The sequence below is a fragment of the Piliocolobus tephrosceles genome, chromosome 14 (genome assembly GCF_002776525.5).
Source record: "Piliocolobus tephrosceles isolate RC106 chromosome 14, ASM277652v3, whole genome shotgun sequence".
NCBI lineage: Eukaryota > Metazoa > Chordata > Mammalia > Primates > Cercopithecidae > Piliocolobus > Piliocolobus tephrosceles.
In genome coordinates, this window is record NC_045447.1 from 5173757 (window position 1) to 5193345 (window position 19589).

Here is a 19589-nt window from a genome sequence, read left to right on the forward strand (position 1 = left end):
TGGGGGCACGGGGGCGGCCTCGGAGTCACCCGTTGGGGGCACGGGGGTGGCCTCGGAGTCACCTGTGGGGGGCACGGGGGTGGCCTCCTGGTCAGTCACCGTGGGCAGCGCCACATAGGTGAGGGTCCAATAGCGCACGAAGTTGGTTCTCAGGCCCTGCTTCATGGAGCTGCCATCCATCTTCTTGGTGATCTCCAGGTAGCTGCCGTTTTCCGAGGTGTAGGGTTCCCAGTGTGTGGGCACAGCCGAGTGGCCCATGTTGGGGTCCCTGCAGAGTGAGAAGAGGCTGTGCAGGGGCTGGGGACTCCCAGGGGGCTGAAGCCCTGCTCTGCACCCGCACGCCTGAGTCATCCCCGTCCTCTGAGCTGGCCCTGGGCACCGTGGCCTCTCACTGCATACGGGACACAGGCTGTGCACATGCGCGGGCTTGGGACTCTGCCAGTAGCTCTTATCCTCATAAACACACATGGATTCTGATGCAGGGGGAGGTTAAGTGACTTACCCAAAGTCCCTCCGCTGGCGAGTGAGGGAACAGGGCCTCGTGGTGGGAGGCCCTTCTCGGCTGCGGCCCTCCGCCCTGCTCTCAACCCACGCCTTACCCCGTTTTGGCAAAGTTGGTCCAGTAGGCGATCATGGCCTTGGAGACGGTCCTGTCTTGGGCCCGGTAGCCCAGGGGGGTGGCGAAGGGCTTCCCAAAAACGTACTGGATGTCATCCGCATGGTCTGCCCCCATCCATTTGGGGTAGGTGGGCATCCGAGAGGGGTGGGAAAACAGGTAGCTGTAGGTCTTGGCACTCCTGGAGGGGAGAGACCGCCCAAGTACGCAGGGTGCCTACCAGGGAGCGCCCAGCCCACAGACTGGCCCTGGAGGGAGGTCCCGGGCAGCGGGCAGGGAAGGGTCTGGGGGATTCACATGAAGAGATGGGCCTTCTCAGACCCAGGAGAGGGAAAGCTGAGAACCAAATTCATGGATTCATGGGTTCTGCCATTTCTGTTGAATTTATACTTCACCTCCACAAAACCTTGTTAGGGACCTTCCTTCTAGAATTCAATATCAAGAAATATTTTGCTCTCCAAGTGAATGTGCGTTCTTCAATTAGATTGGACAAGGTATAGGCCCTCAACTGTTTCCCTTTTTGCCTTCAGTGAAAAGAGGCTCACAGCTAAATGTATTGCTTAGTTGCTGCAAAGCTTTCATCCTAGACTTCTCGGTATCCTTTTATCTTCCTATCTTTTTCGTATTCCTAACTTATTTTTTATTTTTATTATTTATTTACTCATTTATTCGAGACATAGTCCCACTCTGTTGCCCCTGCTGGAGTGCAGTGGCGTAATTCGGCTCACTGCAACCCCCACCTCCCTGGGTCAATCAATTCTCCTGCCTCAGCCTCCTGAGTAGCTGGGATTATAGGTGTGCACCACCACGCCTGGCTGATTTTTGTATTTTTAGTAGAGATGGGGGGTTTTGCCATGTTGGCCGGGCTGGTCTCCAACTCCTGACCTCAAGTCATCCTCCCGCCTTGACCTCCCAAAGTGCTGGGATTACAGGCGTGAGCTACTGTGTCTGGCCTTATTTTTTATTATAATTGGCTATTATTACATGAAGATTTTTAATCTGGCTGTAGGCTGAAATTGTCTTGTAAATTGGCAAAGTTGAGGCCCGTAAGAGTCAGTGGATAGAAACCATTGTCCAGTGTTGTCTCAATGCACACAGTGTGGGAGATGGAAGGTAGCTCAAGAACTCTCCAGTGGGAAGGACCATGGGGTGCAGGGCTGAGCAGGGCAGAGGATCATGGGGTTTGTAAACCCCTAGAGGCTGGGAGGTAAAAAGAGGCCCTCAAGTCTTGCCAGGCCCCAGCAAAGTGGATGAGGCAGGCACAGGTGGAGACTCAAGCACCACTTTCCCAGTCAACTCAGACACCTGAGAGCCACCCACAGCGAGGCCTCGGCTGGCAGGTGCAGCACCCCAGGAAGGCCCCCAGGAGCCAACCCCTGCCCAGATCCTCACTTGGCGTTGGCTCTGTGCTGGGCCACGGCAATCTCGGTGGGCACCAGGAAGAGGATATCGGTCTCAAAGTCCACCACAGTCTTCTTCTTGTTCTCCTGGGATGGGTCCTGGGCCCAGGACTCAGTGTAGACATCAAAGGTAGTCTTGGCACCTGTGACTCCCTTGGTCATTGTGAGCCCACTGACCAGCTTGTAGAAGTCCTCCCTGTGGAGATCAAGTAGACACTGACACTCCCCCTGTGCGTACCCACCCCGACCGGTGCTAACTTCCTCACTCCCAGTCCTCCACTCAGTGCCTTCCTCCTCCAGGCTGGCCCCCTCAACAGTGCCTTCCCGGCCGCCCTGCAGCACGGGTCGCCCCTGGGTCCTGTGCCCCCTGCTTACCCCGTGACTTCCTTTTTGCCCTTGTTGATGGCAGGCATGTCGACGCTGGCGAAGAGGTGGCCGTCCATGTTGTTGGTGCCTGCTATATAGTCGATGTCGGCGGCATTGGCGTACAGGTTGATGGGGTCATCGGGGATGAAGTCTCCATCAATGACAGGGATGAAGGCCAGATAGTGCAGCACTGGGTCTGGGTGGGAGAGCCAGGAGGTTCTTGTACCTTCCAGTGTCCCCTGAGCCACCCTTGCCTCTCAGGGCTGGAGTTGGCTATTTCCTCCCTTCTCTGATCTAAGGACACTTGGGGCTGTGTTGATTCTGCACCATCGGGGCATCCTGTGCCTTGTAGGATGTTTAGAGCATCCCCGGCCTCAACCCACAAGGTGCCAGGAGCACCCCTCTCCCCAGCCGTGACAATCACAAACGTCTCCAGGCCCTGCCACACGTCCCCAGGCTGACAGCCACTGTCTAGGGCCAGATCTGTCCTCTTCAGCGGCAGCCCCTCCCTCTCCTCTCTCTCGTTGCTGGGCCTGAATCAGGAAGGAGGAAACTTAGAAGCTGCTGAGGGAACTGATGGAGAAGGAGCTCCCTCTCTCAGGGCCGGGGTCCACTCCATTAGCTAAAAATGGTGCGAGGTCTGCATTGCCCTCCAGACCCCCGGACTGGCCCCTAGAGGACCCTGTGGCTGCTGAGGCAGGCGGGGCCCGGCTGTCACTGGGCCCAGCACCGTGGGCTTTGCTTCCAGCGGGGCTGTGCAGCTTGCTTTGTTTGGGGGTGTCCAGCCAGTGCAGTTGAGTTCACATCAGGTAAACATGCAGATGACTTGGCTTCATGGCATGTTGCCATAGAAGAATGTGCAAGGGAGAGTGTTAGCCTAGCAAGCTGGTGCGGCGGCCATGCACAGGTGTTTGTGGAAGGGGTCCTCAGGCCTTCCCGGGGTACAGAATAGTGGAGCTGGAGGCCCCAGTGCTACAGTTCAGTAAATGTTTGCTGAATGAATGAATGAATGAACGAACTGTCATCTAGCACAAAGGCTCTTGGTCTGGGGTCTATGGATCTCCCTAAAATTGCATGCAAATGACTGCATAGGAATGCATGAGGTGGGGGAGGGGCCCCAAATGTTCATCAGCTTCTCAAAGGGGGAGTCTGTAACTCATGGGAGATAAGAAGAAAGAAGGGGCCGAGCACGGTGGCTCACACCTGTAATCCCAGCACTTTGGGAGGCCAAGGCGGGCGGATCACGAGGTCCCAAGAGCAAGACCATCCTAGCTAACACAGTGAAACTCCATCCCTACTAAACATACAACAAAAAGAGCTGGGCATGGTGGCATGTGCCTGTAGTCCCAGCTACACGGGAGGCTGAGTCAGGAGAATCACTTGAACCCGGGAGGCAGAGGTTGCAATGAGCTGAGATCCTGACACTGCACTTCAGTCTGGGCAACAGTGAGACTCCATCTCAAAAAAAAAAAAAAAAAAAAAGAAATGGCTTCCCTTCTCCCTTACAGCTGGGGCCTTTGAGGGGAGTCACCAGTTTGATGGCAACAGGACCAGACCACAGCTCTGGCACCTTCTTCTCTTCTCCAGAGTACTTCCTGGCAGTACCCCCATAACCCCCACCTCGAGACCCCATGCGCCAACCTGAGCAGCTACTCACACTCTACGCCTGTCAGCGGCAACTTATAGGCCAGCGTCAGGGCTTGGGGGTCAGTAATCTTCAGACACTTGGCCATCCTGGCGGTATCATCCACAGGGCAACCCACCTTCTCAGCCACCTGAGGACAGGAGCAAGGCCGGCAGGTAGGTGAGGCCAGTGCTCAGGGCTCCGAAACATTTGAAGGTAAGGACAGGGTCCAGGATAAAGAATGGAAATAAGGACAGCCCCCACCCGGGTATCAATTCCACTCCCAAGCTGCCCAGCCCTGCCCTCCTCCGTTTACCTTTTTGGCCCAGAAGAGTGGGTTTTTCTGGATGGCCCAGGGGCTCAGGGCCACGCCGCTCTGGCTGATGGCTCGCCGGATGAGGCCCTTGTTGTAGGGGGAGAGGGTCTACGACAGCCAGAGGTCCTGTCACCAAGGCCGCTCCCCACTCCATCCACCCCAGGCTGGGCCGAGGACACCCCAGCACCACAGCCCCAGCTCCATGCTCCTCCTCCCACCTCCCCTTCCCGTTCGAGCTTCCTCCCAACCTGTGGAGCAGGCCCTCCCCACGGGGATCCCCAGACCTGCAGAGAGACGCTGGCACCTCCAGCAGACTCCCCAAAAAGTGTGATGTTGTTGGGGTCCCCCCCGAAGGCCGCGATATTCCTCTTCACCCAAGCAATGGCCATGTGCTGATCCCGAAGGCCATAGTTGCCTGTGGGCAGGGCACGGGAGACGGTGCTAGAAACCAGTGGCCCAGGCCTGGCCTCCAGGAGGGGAGACCGGTGTGGGTGGGGCAGAAATGCCCTCAACAGACTTGGGGCCACGGCAAAGCCGTGGTTGGCAAATAGTGGGTACCTAAGAAGCTGGGTCGGGTGGGGCGCTGGAGGGGGTGGGTCCCCAGGAGGTTGGGTCAGTGGGGTGCTGGAGGGGGTGGTGTTTGTGGGGAGCAGGATGGTCAGGCCCGTGCACCTCTCCCGCCCCTGCCCCAGTCCCTGTTGTCTGTGTCCTGCCACTTCTGCGTCCACAGCTGTCTCTGCCTCAAGGTATCGTTCTGTGACTCTCACTCAGCTCTGCTCTACTGGTTTCTCTCTCAGCTTCAGCCTGTTTGCCTGTCTGTCCCATAGCCTCTTTTACATTTGAGATGGGGCCTCACTGTCACCCAGGCTGGAGCGCAGTGGCATGACCATGGTTCACTGCAGCCTCGAATCCCTGGGCTCAAGTGATCCTTCCGCCTCTGCCTCCCAGGTAGCTGAGACCAGAGGGACGAGCTACCATGCCTAGCTAATTTTTTTTTTTTTTTTTGAGATGGGATTTTGCTCTTGTTGCCCAGGCTGGAGTGCAGTGGCGTGATGGCAGATCACCACAACCTCCGCCTCCCGAGTTCAAACGATTCTCCTGTCTCAGCCTCCCGAGGAGCTGGGATTACAGGCAAACGCCACCACACCCGGCTCATTTTGTATTTTTAGTAGAGAAGAGGTTTCTCCATGTTGGTCAGGCTGGTCTCGAACTCCTGACCTCAGGTGATTCACCTGCCTTGGGCTCCCAACGTGCTGGGATTACAGGGCTGAGCCACCGCGCCTGGTCCCCAGCTAATTTTTTATTTTTTTGTAGAGATGGGGGTCTCCCTGTGATTCCCAGGCTGGTCTAAAACTTCTGCGCTCAAGTGATCCACCTGTGTCAGCCTCCTAAAGCGTTGGGATTACAGGCGTAAGCCACCTCACCTGGCCTCTGCAGCATCTTTAATTTTGCTATGGCTGCTAAGGGCCTCCTGCTTCTTGTGATTCTACTCCAGATTCTGGGTCTTTCTGTGGACATCAACTGGTTGTTTGGGGTGAGGGGCGCTGAGAACATCCCCCTACCGGGCTCAGCACGCTGGCCACCCCACCTCAGGGCCGAAGAGGCCCATGCACCTGGCAGGTTGGCGTCCCCAGTGCTGAGGAACCCAAGGGGGCCGACGCGGTAGTTGAAGGTGACCACGATGACGTTTCCGCGTGTGGCAATCTCCTCGCCGTCATACAAGTAGTTGCTGAGGAAGTTGGCCCCGTGGCCGGACCCCATGAGGAAGGCGCCTCCATAGATCCAAATCATAACGGGCAGGTCCTCGGAGACTGAGATGGGGGAGCGGCCGGTGACCCCAGACGCCCCGCCTGGCCCTCTCCCCAGCTGGTCCCCCGTCCCTGTGCAGCAGGTGCCTGGGGCCGAGACAGGGAGGCGCTCCAAGGCGCGGCCCTGCCCCAGGCTGGGGGACTGGCATGGGCGCTCCCCTCTCCGCCTCTACGGGATTGCATGGAAATTCAGCTTTGCAGCCCCCAGACTCAAGCCAGGAGCGGATCCGGGGATCTGGCTGCGTGAGAACTTCCCTCGGGGAGCAGGGGCAGGCAGACCTTGCTTCCTGTCCTGGGGCACCCAGATGTTGAGGTACAGGCAGTCTTCATCCCCATAGGTGCTGCCCTGGGTGATGGTGGCCTGCAGGCATCTCTTCTTGAAGGACTTGGCCTTCAGGGTCCCTGCAGGTGGCAGGAGGAGTTGGCATGAGGAAGGCAGTCGCCCTCACCGCAGGGCCAGTCTGGCACTATCCACTCCTACCTTGCCAGCCGGGATGTGGCTGGGGGTTCTCCAGGGCCTTGGTGGGAGCCGCGAAGGGGATGCCCTTGAAGATGTCCACAGAGTCACCCAGGAGGCCGAGCTTCTTATTGACGCCTTCCACGAACCCACCTTCCGTGTACACGGCGCCCAGCTGGGAGGGAGACACGGGCAGGGTCAGGAAGGCTCAGGCCCCATCGACCTGAATCCGGAGCGGGCAAGGCAAGCCAACACTGAGTGCCCAGAGGCAAAGACAGCTTCAAAGCAGGACAGCTCTGCCCAGGAGACCCAGACAGCGCCCTCTGCCCCGCACTGCTCAGGGCTTGAGGATTCGTCTTCCCCTCCTTATCCCTGGGGGTGTCCTGCTCCCAGATTCTTAGAGGAAACTGGTTCAACCAGTGTTCCCACTAGGGAAGCCTGCCAAGACGTGGGATGGAGGTTTGGGTTCAGGCTGTGGCCGCCCAGGTTGGACCCCGATCCTGTTTCCCCATGCCCATGTGGAGGATGAGCTCAGGCAGGAGCTCAGGCAGGAGTGCACCCAATGCTCAGTGTACCTGGGATGTTTCACACCAACCTTCCTCCTTCCTGAGGGGTGGGGTCTGCATTTCCCTCCTCCTGTCTCCCTGCACAGGGCCTAACTGGCTGGGCACAAAGTCGATGTCCCCATACCCAAGTCCCCACAGCTCCTGTGCCCCCTGCTGGTAAAGAACCCCTCCCCCCCAGGGACTCCCTGCAACCTCCACCACGCTTCCCTGTGCCATGAGAACTGCCTCTGTGCACCAAGCTGTCCATCCCCACGAGGGGCCTGGAGGTTGGTGCTCACCCACTCTCTGTCCCTGAGGGAACTGAGGCTGGGTAGCTTTTGGGCTTGAAGTCACCCTGTTGAGAGGCAACTGTCTGCCCAGTGCCACCTCCTTTCCATCTTGGGCAGCAGCTCCTCCTGCACGTGGTGCATGGTGGCAGCCGGTGGTTGCTTGCTGGCTCTCACCTGTGCCACGTTCCAGGTGGGGAAGGTCAGGGTGGCCCTGTACCCTCAGGCCCAGCTCGGGTCCCAGCAGCCCTCTGAAGTCTAGGCTGATGGGCCCCTGCCACACCGGGGAGGGAGACTGGGGCGGTTGGAACTGGAGGGAAGGAGCCAGAGGCAACACCTGCAGACATCGTGGGTAACCCCTGCGAGGCATCCGTGTCTCCTCGTGCCAGCTCCCCCCAGCCCCGCCCCACCTCTGGGAGGAGGTGTAGAGACGTCACCTTGCAGAAGTGTCCCTGTGCAATTGAGACTGGCCTGAGGGCCTCAGGGCGGGGGAATGGGGAGGGGTCTTGCTGACCTGCCGAAGGCCTCTCAGCACCCCAAGAAGAGCTCACCCAAGAAGAGGATGACCTCTCCTTTGAGTCAGGAGCCCAGGACCATTGCCCAAACCTCCAGGTCCCAGGGCCAGAGAGTGTAGAGAGCAGGCAGTGGGGGTGGAGAGAGGAGTTCCCAGGGCCTGAGAGAGCAGGCACAAGAACAGCGTGGTCAGCATTTGCGGTCCCCTGTGTGAGTCCTGCTGGGGGCAGGGACTGGGCCAGGCACGGACACTGGCTTCCTGCGGAGCTTGGGGTTTCTGTGGCTTCCCCCTCACAGGCAGAGAGGGCGAATTTTATGGATGCTTGAGAGAGCTGCTGCCTGCCGGCTCTCCCTCCGAAGGGACCCGGACCCGGTGTAGAATAGCCCAGATCTCAGGTTCCTGCTCAGGAGTAGGAGGTAGCAGCTGTGCGATGCTGGGCAAATGGCCTGCCTCTCTCCGCCCCATCTGCCTGCTCGCCACACTCCCTGTCCCTGGCCTGCTTCCCCTTCTGTAAAATGGGGACAGTGTCGCCATCAGAGCTTGGTAGGTGGGATCACCAGGCTGAGCAAATGCAAATTCAAGAGGCCCAATTACATTTGCATTTCAGGTAAACAGCGAATTGTTTTTTTAGTATGTTTCATTTTTTTCTTTTTCTTTTCTACTTTCCAGACAGAGTCTCGCTCTGTCACCCAGGCTGGAGTGCAGTGGCGTGATCTCAGCTCACTGCAACCTCCACCTCCCAGCTTGAAGCAATTCTCCTGCCTCAGCCTCCCAAGTAGCTGGCATTACAGGCACCCACCACCATGCGCAACTAACATTTGTATTTTTAGTAGAGATGGGATTTCACCATGTTGGCCAGGCTGGTCTCCAACTCCTGACCTCAAGTGATCCACGCACCTGGGCCTCCCAAAGTGCTGGGATTACAAGCGTGAGCCACCGCGCCCGGCCCATGTAAGTGTGTTTTAAATATTGCATGGGACATTCTTACACAGCAGTTCTTGGCAGTTTATCGGAAATTCAAATGGAATCGGGCATCCTGCGTTTTACCAGGCCCCTGTCCCCATAGAAATGAGCGTGAGCCCCCGGGAACTGTTCCGGGGCTGTGCTGGGCTCTTTCTCAGCGTGGCCCGAAGTTTCCAGATGTGAGTGAGGGGAGGAGAGCAGGACCTGCCCCTTTGCTGATCTCTTACCTTCGCGGCACTGGCCACTGCCCAGCAGCAGGCGAGGCCCAAGACAACCAGTTGCAGGCGCCCCATGGTGTGCGTTAGCCTCTGGGTGGCCCTCCCGCTGGGCCTCGGGTACTTATGGAGCCGGAGCCAAGGTCATATGCTTGTTCATGAGGTCGCAGACACCCCCTCCCCTCCACCCCCTCTGGTGCAGGGAGATCCAGTTTTCCCAAAACCCACGGTGCACCTGTGCAGGTTACTGCTTATCTGGGAGCAGAGGCAGGTGGCAAGGGGGGTGGTGGGGCCGGGCAGTTTGCACAGTGCTCTCCCTTCTGGTTTGTTCACAGGGCTTGGTGTCACTGTCACAGAAAAGGGCATCCTTTGTCTCCATGCACTGCCTGTCCCCTAGGTCCCCAAAGGAGCTTCACAGGGGACCGAGCACGTGAATTCTGGGACAGAGAGGGCGACATACTGTGGGCCCCCAACTCATGTGACTGACCTTATCTGTAAAAGCTTTTCCTGGGGCCTGTGGAGCGGGCAGTCCAAGCTGGGTGTGGGTCCCAGAGCAGCACAAGGCAGTCCCACTCCAGGGTGGGGAGATGTTACCATCCAGCCTGATGTGTCCTGGGAGGGAAGACTAGAGGCTCAGGGGGAACACGGTGTGGGTGGGAGGGTTGGGGGAGCATCTAGCCCAACCTTGAGGGCTTCCCTGAGGAAAGAAAGGGCCCAGTCAAGGCCCCCAGGCACACCCAGGCAGTGACAGAAGGGGAGGGAAAGAGGCCAGCGGGAGGGAAGGGATAAGGTTGTGTGAGGTCGTGGAGGAGGAGGAGGCCACTCGCATTTTCTGTGAACACCTGTTACTCCCAGAGCCAGGAAAGGCTATGAGAAGTGAAAGAACACCACGAACAAAGTCTTCTGATGGGGCCTTTAAGCTCAGCCAGTGTGAGGTCACCCTCACCAAGACACTCAGTGGCAGCTCCAGTCACCGCACAGCACTCTGCTGTGATAGGGACAGGGTAGGGGCAGCCAGAGCCTGCCCAGCCAACAGCGCCCCAGGAGACTTGGAGCCTGTGCTTCCCACACCAACCACACCCCTGCTCTGCCATCCCTGCAGCTGGTGTCAGATACCGAGTGGACCTGCAGAGCCACGGCTGTCCCTGTGTCTGTCGGCCACAGCCAGTGCCCAGCCATTCAGGAGGCCGAGTGGGTGAGGGAGGTGGGGGAAGGCCGGGAGGGTGGGAGAAGAGTCGGCCACAGAGAATAAGGGGCCTGCAGGTGGCTGGGGTGCCCCGGAACAAATGCATTTGCCTCAGGCCTTTGCCCTGTTACTCTAGTTCTGAAAACCTGCTCTAAATAAAGGAGGTAATTCTGAACTGGGAGATAGGCCCTTTGTGCTCAAGGATATTCACTGCAGTGTTATTTACAGAGGCTAAGGAGGAAAGGGGAGGGCAGAGGGCAGGCAGCAGGGAGAGGGCGGGGGTAGGGGAGAGGGAAAGGAAGGCCCCACTTTATATATATATATACTTTTTTTTTTTTTTTTTTTGAGACGGAGTCTGGCTCTGTCGCCCGGGCTGGAGTGCAGTGGCCAGATCTCAGCTCACTGCAAGCTCCGCCTCCCGGGTTTACGCCATTCTCCTGCCTCAGCCTCCCGAGTAGCTGGGACTACAGGCACCCGCCACCTCGCCCGGCTAGGTTTTTTTTTTTTGTATTTTTAGTAGAGACGGGGTTTCACCGTGTTAGCCAGGATGGTCTCGATCTCCTGACCTCGTGATCCGCCCAACTCGGCCTCCCAAAGTGCTGGGATTACAGGCTTGAGCCACCGCGCCCGGCCTATATATATATACATTTTTAGAGCAGCTTTAGGTTCACAGCAAAATTAGAGGAAGGTTACAGAGCCCACATATTTTGTTTTCTTTGTTTTCTTCTTGAGACAGGGCCTCTCTCTGTCACCAGGCAGTGCAGTGGCACAATCACAGCTCACTGCAGTCTTGAACTCCTGGGCTCAAGGGATCCTCCTGCTTTAGACTGTCAAGTAGCTGGGATTACAGGCACGTGCCATCACACCCAGCCAATTTTTGTATTTTTAGTAGAGACGGGGTTTCGCCATGTTGTCCAGGCTGGTCTCGAACTCCCGAGCTCAAGTGATCTGCCTGCCTCAGCCTCCCAAAGTGCTGGGATTACAGTCATGAGCCATCACGCCTAGTCTCATACTTTATTTTTTTTTTTAATTGGCAGCAACAACAACAACAAAAAAACTTATTTCCTGGCTCTCTCTTCCAAAGTCCTAGCAGTAAAGAAATCCCAGGAGCAAGCACCACCCCTGGTGACCACACTGGGGTCTCTAAACATCATAGTCACACTGAGGAAGGAGTGCGCCCCGGGGGGATGGTTGGGCCGGGTCCGCAGCAGGAAATGCCAGGGAGGGGTTGGAGTCTGCAACATTATGGTGGCTACAAGTAAGGAAGGTGCCCAAGACCCAAGGGTTGTGTCAAAAGACTACAGAATGCCGGGCGCGGTGGCTCAAGCCTGTAATCCCAGCACTTTGGGAGGCCGAGGCGGGCGGATCACGAGGTCAGGAGATCGAGACCATCCTGGCTAACACGGTGAAACCCCATCTCTACTAAAAAATACAAAAAACTAGCCGGGCGAGGTGGCGGGCGCCTGTAGTCCCAGCTACTCCGGAGGCTGAGGCAGGAGAATGGTGTAAACCCGGGAGGCGGAGCTTGCAGTGAGCTGAGATCTGGCCACTGCACTCCAGCCTGGGCGGCAGAGCGAGACTCAGTCTCAAAAAAAAAAAAAAAAAAAAAGACTACAGAAGCTAATCTGAGGCGGCCTCCGGGCAAAGACAGACAAGCCGGGCATGAAAAAGCAAGCCTGCAATGGACAGATCTGAGTTCACCAGGCAGCCCAGGAAATACACTGCACCCCCTCCTGCCCTGTCACTGGCCCTTGCCAGGGCACTAACATTGTTCTGAAAACTGTTAGAGGTGAAAACAGGCATATTCCCTCCTTTTCTGTCCAAGTAGTATTTCAGGGTAATCAAATAGACGATGAGGAAGATTCCTTTATAGAATTCCAGCTACTAAATACAGGGGGAACAATACAGTTCAAAAAATCACCATTTTGCACCCTTAAGGAAGCAGTACAGGCAATGATCAACGGCTGTTCAAAAGCCATTAAATACGCTAGAGGTGGTGGCTCACACCTGTAATCCCAGAACTTTGGAAGGCTGAGGCAGGGGGATGCCTTGAGCCCAGGAATTTGAGACCAGCCTGGACAACATTAGTGAGACCTCATTGCTACAAAAAATTCAAAAATTATCTGGACAACGCGGTACACAACCTGTAGTTCCAGCTACTCGGGAGGCTGAGGTGGGAGGATCACCTGAGCCCAGGAGGTTGAGGCTGCAGTGAGCCCTGATTGCATCACTGCATTCCAACCTGGGCGACAGAGCAAGACCATCTCAAAAAAAAAAAAAAAGACCCACAAATAAAAAAAAAACACACAGAAACCCAAAAACCATTAAGTAAAAGACCAACGCATCAGGCTGACAACACCTAAACGTGCTGGTCAATCCTAGCGTCAACAAAGGGGCCCAGCAGACATCCTGTGCTTGCAGACCGACGCAGCCGAGGAAGAGACCTTGAACCTGAATTGGGCTGAGCCTCCACCAGTCCCCAGGAAATACAGAGGAGAGAAGCAGGTTCAGCACTACACAGAAGCAACCAGCCGATCCAGAACGGGGCCGTTCTCTAGGACCAATGACTTTGTTTCTTCAACAAATACTCGGCACGCACACAGGTTGGGAGGGAGTGCTGCTGCTGCACTCGGGGAGACACAAGAAGTGCCTCAGCCAAGGGCAACACGGGGAGTAGGGCCAGGCAGGCAGGCTCGGTGGGCTCGGGACCCACTAGTTTCACACTGGGAAGCCATGGGACAGCAGGGCCCATTTCCCGTGACTTTGTCAAGAAGGTATTCATTTAGAGAAGAACTGAGCCCAGGCCTGGAGTCCTCCCAGCTGCCCTCACCCAACCCGACCACATGTGAGGGGCACAGGCCAGCACTGCCAGCATGAGGTCACTGAATGAAGGAATAAAGGAAGGGACAAAGGGAGCCCAAGCCCCAAGGCAGCAAGAGACTCCCCTGCAGCTCCAACATTCACACTGAGAAACCAAGACTTCTCGGGAACCTGGTTTAATAAGGACAGTTCCAGAGGGGCCTGGCTGTGGGCAAAGCTGCGCCAAACGGTTGGGATCCAGAGCCAAGGGATCTCTTGCCACCTGAGACCATGGGCCAGGCTCCCCACACTATATCCACCGCCACAGTCATGAGAGCCAAGTGAGACTGGCCTGTGGCCTGGGGCCCCGCAGCTGCCCAGCTCCACCTCCGGCATTTACTGGTCTCATCCTGAAAGGCACTGGGCACTCACTGGCTGGATGCTGGGCTGGTTCATGGGTGGCGAAGCCAGGACATACCCTTTGGGGATGCAGAGGCAGCACCCAGGGCATACCCTTAGGACCAGAGGCAGCACCCAGCAGCACGTCACAGCCAGTGCTAGGGTCAGCTGCACCCTCTGCCAGGACTCCAGCTCTCCTCAGAGGGCCTCCTAGGGCCATTCCGGGCACTGGGGTGTGGCAGTGGGGAGCCCTGGCTCCCTCATTAGGCCGGACACCAGTCTGGCCGGGTCAGGAAGGCCCAGCCTTGGGCCCTGTCACACGTAGTCCAGAATCTCTGTCTCCATCTCGTTCTCACTGCCGTCGGATGGCTTGAAGTCCTCCTCCTCCTCTTCCTCCTCCTCATCCTCCTCCTCGTCTTCCCCAGACTCATACGTCAGCTGCTCTTTCCCGCCGTCAGTCTTGGCTGAGCTGGAAAAGAGAGCTGGGGCCGGAGGAGACAAGGCCATGGGTGTCCCATGCAGGCTGCTGGGTGGCCCCAGAAAGGCCACCAGGCTCTGGGGAGCCTGGTTACTACTATAAGGGTCCGAGCTCGAGCTCTGAAGAAGCTGGTGGGTAAGTATGGGGTGGAGGCCCCCCGGGAAGGTGTAGTTCAACAGGCACCCAGGGGAATACTGCAGCAGGGGAGCCATGAGCAGCTTCAAGGGCCCAGGGACCCTCAAGAGTGAACACGCCATTTTCTCTGGGAAAGGGTCCACACTCTTGATTCGATTCCCAAAGGGGGCTGAATCTGGATTCCAAGCAAGACCAAGAACCCCTGCTTTGGTCCGATCTGTGTGGCATGGCTGGGGAGGAGTCCCCTGAGAGGGGGGGCTCTTATGACTCTCCCCAGCCTTGTCAGATCCACTGCCTGGCAGGTGCTGCCCCCTTCACATTCCCTGCAGCTGGCCCTCGCTCCTGTCAGGGCTGCCTGGTTCCAGGAAGGGGCTGGGCCCCGTAGAACAGGAAGAAGACAGAGGCAGAGCCTGCACACGCAGGGCTGAAAGACGTGGGCTGGTGTGAGGGCGTCAGGTGGAGGCCCCAATGGCAGCGCCGGGCTGCTGCACCTGTACCCTCTGGCCTTGTCTCCCGCCCCAGACCCCAGTGCCGAGGGCCTTGGCTGAGGCAGCCTCTGTGGGCAGCTGGGGTGATGCCGGCTCCTGGGCTGGGCTCTGGCTCACAATGCCCGCCTCCCACCAGGGCCAGGGGCAAGATGATGCCACCTAGGTACCATTTCCCAGGAATGGGTCCCCTTAGGGAGACCTCTGTCTCCAAGGGGACCCCCAGGCATCCTGGGCCCCCTTTACCCCAAGCGGCTCTCACCAGGCCTCTTGGAGCGGATGGTCTGCCGGATCATGAGGGACATGGTGTCCCTGAGCTCGTCACTGGTCTTGGGGAGGCACCACCCATCCCGTTCCGTGCAGGAATTCTCGGCCCCGTCATTGCGGTGAATGATCTTCTGCAACCTGGGGGTGGGGAGAGGGTTGGGACATCAGGTCCCAGGGTGCGTCTCTGCTAAGAGATGCCGGTGTTGGCTTTTGCTGGAGGCAGAGTTGTACCGAGAAAGGCAGCCCCGTGAGTGAAGTCTATAGAGAGGAATTGGAAACACGAGCTATGTGCTCCCAGCTGGGGCCCTAAACCTGTGTGCTCCCTGGACCCCTCACACACGTGAAGCTGGCCGTGTACCCCTGCACATGCTTCTGGTGAACCATGGCTTTCAACAGATTTCAAGATGTATTTGACGTGTTCCCATCTCCATCTCCTCCCATCCCAGTGCGCTTTCCCTGCAATTCTTTTTTTTTTTTTTCCTAAGACGGAGTCTCGCTCTGTCGCCCAGGCTGGAGTGCAGTGGCGCCATCTCGGCTCACTGCAAGCTCCACCTCCCGGGTTCACGCCATTCTTCTGCCTCAGCCTTCCGAGTAGCTGGGACTACAGGCGCCCGCCACCACATCTGGCTAATTTTTAGTATTTTTAGTAGAGACGGGGTTTCACCGTGTTAGCTAAGATGGTCTCGATCTCCTGACCTCATGATCTGCCCACCTCGGCCTCCCAAAGTGCTGGGATTCCAGGCGTGAGCCACCGCGCCCGGCCCCCTGCAATTCTTTAAACATCACTGAGAACAAGTCGATAAAAGGTTTCTGGGATCCGATGGGTCCTGGGATTGAGAACCACTCATGGGGCCTTCATGTGGACAGTGGAAGGGGGGCAAGGACATAGCAGCAAGAACTGTCTCTGTGCAGTTTGGAGCCGCGGCTTTCCACAAGGCACTGCCTCTGCGAGGACCGCCAGCACGCCAGGGCTCTCGGCAGCACCAACTCCCAGACAGGCGAGGGTTCTTGCGGAAAATGATGGCCGATGTGAAGTGGAAGAGCTGCAGAGAGCACTCTGGTCCCTGGGTCCCACGGGTCCCCCTCAGTGTCTCAAGTCCCCTCCCATACGTACTCTTCCACATTCAAGTCGCATAACTGGTAGAACATCTGCCGATAGGGTGGCAGGGCCCCTTCCCGGAAGATGTAGACGGAGTCCTGGTGAAAAGGGGGAGAGAGGCAGGGAAGGTTAGCCAGAGCCCTGGGGGGCTGCCAGTGTTAGAGACTCCATGTAGGCTCCCGTGGGGTCTCTCCAGGGAGCTGACTGGTCACCAGGACCAGGTTGGGCAGACAGGCTGGAAGGCCAGGGAGCAGTTGGGGAAAAAACAAGGTTTAACTCCCTGGGACACTCTAGGAGAGGCAGAGGAGCACCCAGGCCCTCCCGGGGCCACTGGAAACAGTGAACCCGCATGTGCAGCAGGTCATGGCGCCCATGGCATGGGGCCAGCACTAGCCTTGTGCCGGGCTCTGCTCTCTGTGCCTTCCTGCACTCTGACCTTATCCCTCACCCACTGCTGCTCATTTGTCACCCTATGTCCCCCTATGGGCTGCCCTGACATCTCTTCTGGGGAAAGCAGGGCTTAGTGAGTGTTTACTCTCTCCTTTCTGCACCCAGCCATGTAGTTCTAGAGGTAAAGATAATGGCCTCCCAGGAGAGGCCTCGAGGAGGCAGGCCACACAGGCTGTGGCATGACTGCCCCTCACTGGGAAGGCAGCAAAGACCTCAAAAATCTGGGGAGCAGGCAGGGGCCCCCGGACACGGGGAAAGCGAGTCCCTCACATCGCCCATCTCTGCTGCACTCATCTCTGCCGCCTGCTCCCTCGGCAGGTGATTCCCCCATGCGGGACAACCCCTTCTCAGCCTCCCCCAGGACTGTGGAGCGGCTTGCGGGAGCCTGAATGTGGGAATAGCTCTGAAAACCGCCAACCCGCGCCAGGCAATCACACTGACAGAAACGTGAGCCAGTGAGGCTCCTGCCACAGCTGCGGCCCACATGGCCGGCTCTGGCTCTGTCATCCTGCGTGTGCCCAATTCCGATCACTCCAGGAGTGGTCATGTGGCTCAGTGGGGGCCCAGGCTCCCAAAGGGCTCGAGAAGGACAGCCACATGCAGCTGCTGGCACCAGGCTTCCCTGTCTGAGACCTGTCACCACCTCTTTGCCGGATGTCCCCAACACATACAGCCCCGGGGCTTTGCGCTGAGTTCTTGCCCTCAGTGTCTGAAGGCTGTCCTAAAAGCGGGCAAGGTGCTGAGGCCCCGGTGGGCAGAGCTGCCCTAATCACACCCCTCCAGCCCACCTACAGGGTGCCCAGCCCCGAGAGGGAGGTCCTGCCCTCTATTCCCGGCCTCCCCTGGGAGCCACTCCCTCCTGGGGCTCAAGGGCGCCCACCTTGAGCTTGTACTTGCTGGAGGCTGGTTTCCGAGCACCGCTCGTCCCCGATGGGCCCAGGCCCTGCTTCAGGTCATGCATGGTGACAAGCTGGCTGGCTGCGTGGGGACAACAGCAGTGCTTGGCATGTGCAGGGTGGGGAGGAGGTATCTCTCCCAACCACACCCTGCCCTCCTACCTGCCCACCCCCTCCTAGGGGAGGAATGACCAGCACAGCCCTGGAGTGACTCCCAGGAAACACCTCCCCATCTGGGTCCAGGTGCTCCGCCTTCCTTGGCAAATCACTCATGACCCACAACAGGCGCCTGGCACACTTACGTGTCTTTTTGACGGTGATGGGGAGGCTATAGTTGTAGGTGCTGCGCTTTGCTTTGACTGGCAAGTCGCTGGGGGCGTAACCTGCAGGCGAGGGCAAGCATGTCAGGAGGGTGGGCACAGGGCCCGTCGGCACACAGCACTGGACTGGAGATGGGAGTTGGGTCCATGGGGCCAGCTCCTGAGAGGGCAACTCCAGGCTGCCAAGCATGCCACTGCAGTCACCAATGCATCCCGGCACTTCCCAGGCAGGAAGTGCTCTCACAAGTGCCTGGCATCTCACAGACGCTCTCACAAGTGCCTGGCCTGCGTCACAGGACCATAGGGCAAGTGGGGGTCACTCAATGAGGGACTGTGGTTCAGAAATGGGTCGGTCAGCGGTGGGGCCAGCACAGAACTGGGACTTTCGTTTCCACGCCACTCTGCATCCAAGAGTCTCGGCAAGGGGAGCAAAAGGTTTTTTTATTCTCTCCAAATGAAAATATTCTTACTACCAAAGAGAATGCTAGAAACGGAAAGATAGAGAGAAAGGCAGGAAGCAAAGCTTTCAGGAGTTTTTACCGTGTTTCATTCCACAGCGGATTCGGAAATCGAGGACTTGGTAAATCTTGGCATCGGGGTTTTTTCGGGGGTCATACCCAAATCGAATCCACAGGCTGCGCCAGGGGCCTGTTATCTGGAGACAGAAAAGGTAGGAATCATGTGAGGCGAGGTGAAGGCCCAGGTCCCTGGGTGGGGCAGAGCCTACACCGAGGAAGAAGAGCTCAGGAGCTGGGGACAAGGCTCTGGATGCCCAGACCTGCTCTGCCATGTGCAGGCCCTGTCACCTCAGTGAGGGCACATGGCCTTCCCAAACCTTGGTCTTCCTGTCAGATGGAGGGAACAGGAGCACCCTTTCCTGTGGGTTCTTTTATTTGTTTTTTCGAGAAAGGGTCTCACTCTGTTGCCCAGGCTAAGTGCAGTGGCACAATCACGGCTCACTGCAGCCTCAATCTCCTGGGCTCAAGCGATCCGCCTACCTTAGCCTCCCAAGTAGCTGGGACTACAGGCATGAGACATCAGCTAATTTTTAATTTTTTTGTGGAGATGGGGTCTCACCATGTTGCCCAGGCTGGTCTTGAACTCCTGGATGCAAGCAATTCTCCTGCTTCAGCCTCCCAAAGTACGGGATTCTAGGAAATGAGCCATCATGCCTGGCCTCCCACGGTTTTGGAGAGGATTAAATGAGATAGCACCACAGAGCCTTTATCACGGTTCCTGGCACATATTAAGTGCCCAGTATTACTACTGGCCTAATAGATGAGATGTCTTCTGTCCCCAAACGGAGCTTTTGAATGGCTTATGTCTAAAAAGCCAATGCCAGCCAGGCGTGGTGGCTCCCGCCTATACTCCCAGCACTTTGGGAAGCCAAGGCAGGGAGATCACTTGAGGTTAGGAGTTCGAGACCAGCCTGACCAACATGGCGAAAACCCGTCTCTACTAAAAATGCAAAAAAAGAAAATCAGCTGGGCGTGGTGGCGTGCTCCTGTACTCCTGGCTACTTAGGAGGCTGAGGTAGGAAAATCACTTGAATCCCAGAAGCGGAGGTTGCAGTACGCAGAGATCACACCACTGCACTCCAACCTGGGAGACAGAGTGAGACTCCATCTCAAAATAAATAAATAAATAAATAAATAAATAAATAAATAAATAAATAAATAAAACAAATAAACAGAATAAAATAAAAATAAGATCCCAGAGACCACACCACTGCACTCCAACCTGGGAGACAGAGTGAGACTCCATCTCAAAATAAATAAATAAATAAATAAATAAAACAAATAAACAGAATAAAATAAAAATAAGATCGCAGAGATCACACCACTGCACTCCAACCTGGGAGACAGAGCGAGACTCCATCTCAAAATAAATAAATAAATAAATAAATAAATAAATAAATAAATAAATAAATAAAACAAATAAACAGAATAAAATAAAAATAAGAT

At 56.9% G+C, this 19589-nt stretch overlaps 2 protein-coding genes across 3 annotated transcripts in view; both read right to left on the minus strand.

Moving 5' to 3' along the window:
- The window catches only part of CEL (carboxyl ester lipase), a 10771-nt gene extending 210 nt beyond the window's left edge, over nt 1-10561 (minus strand). The window contains 11 exon segments of the mRNA XM_023188972.3: nt 1-268; nt 600-797; nt 2009-2212; nt 2392-2578; nt 4040-4157; nt 4323-4430; nt 4607-4737; nt 5936-6133; nt 6410-6532; nt 6612-6762; nt 9124-10561. The exon segment at nt 1-268 is cut by the window's left edge and continues 14 nt beyond it. Coding sequence (XP_023044740.2) covers nt 1-268; nt 600-797; nt 2009-2212; nt 2392-2578; nt 4040-4157; nt 4323-4430; nt 4607-4737; nt 5936-6133; nt 6410-6532; nt 6612-6762; nt 9124-9189 — 1752 coding nt within the window. The 5' untranslated portion in view covers nt 9190-10561.
- A 2716-nt stretch (nt 10562-13277) lies between these two features.
- The window catches only part of GTF3C5 (general transcription factor IIIC subunit 5), a 27690-nt gene continuing 21378 nt past the window's right edge, over nt 13278-19589 (minus strand). Inside the window, exons 6-11 of one of the 2 annotated variants that reach the window (XM_023188969.1) lie at nt 18166-18280; nt 17608-17688; nt 17290-17387; nt 15975-16057; nt 14856-14998; nt 13278-13977 (exon numbers count right to left, since the gene is read on the minus strand). In XM_023188969.1, coding sequence (XP_023044737.1) covers nt 13811-13977; nt 14856-14998; nt 15975-16057; nt 17290-17387; nt 17608-17688; nt 18166-18280 — 687 coding nt within the window. In that variant the 3' untranslated portion in view covers nt 13278-13810. Of the gene's footprint in view, nt 13978-14855; nt 14999-15974; nt 16058-16310; nt 17131-17289; nt 17388-17607; nt 17689-18165; nt 18281-19589 lie in introns of those variants that run through there. The other variant, XM_023188970.1, reaches the window with a different exon arrangement.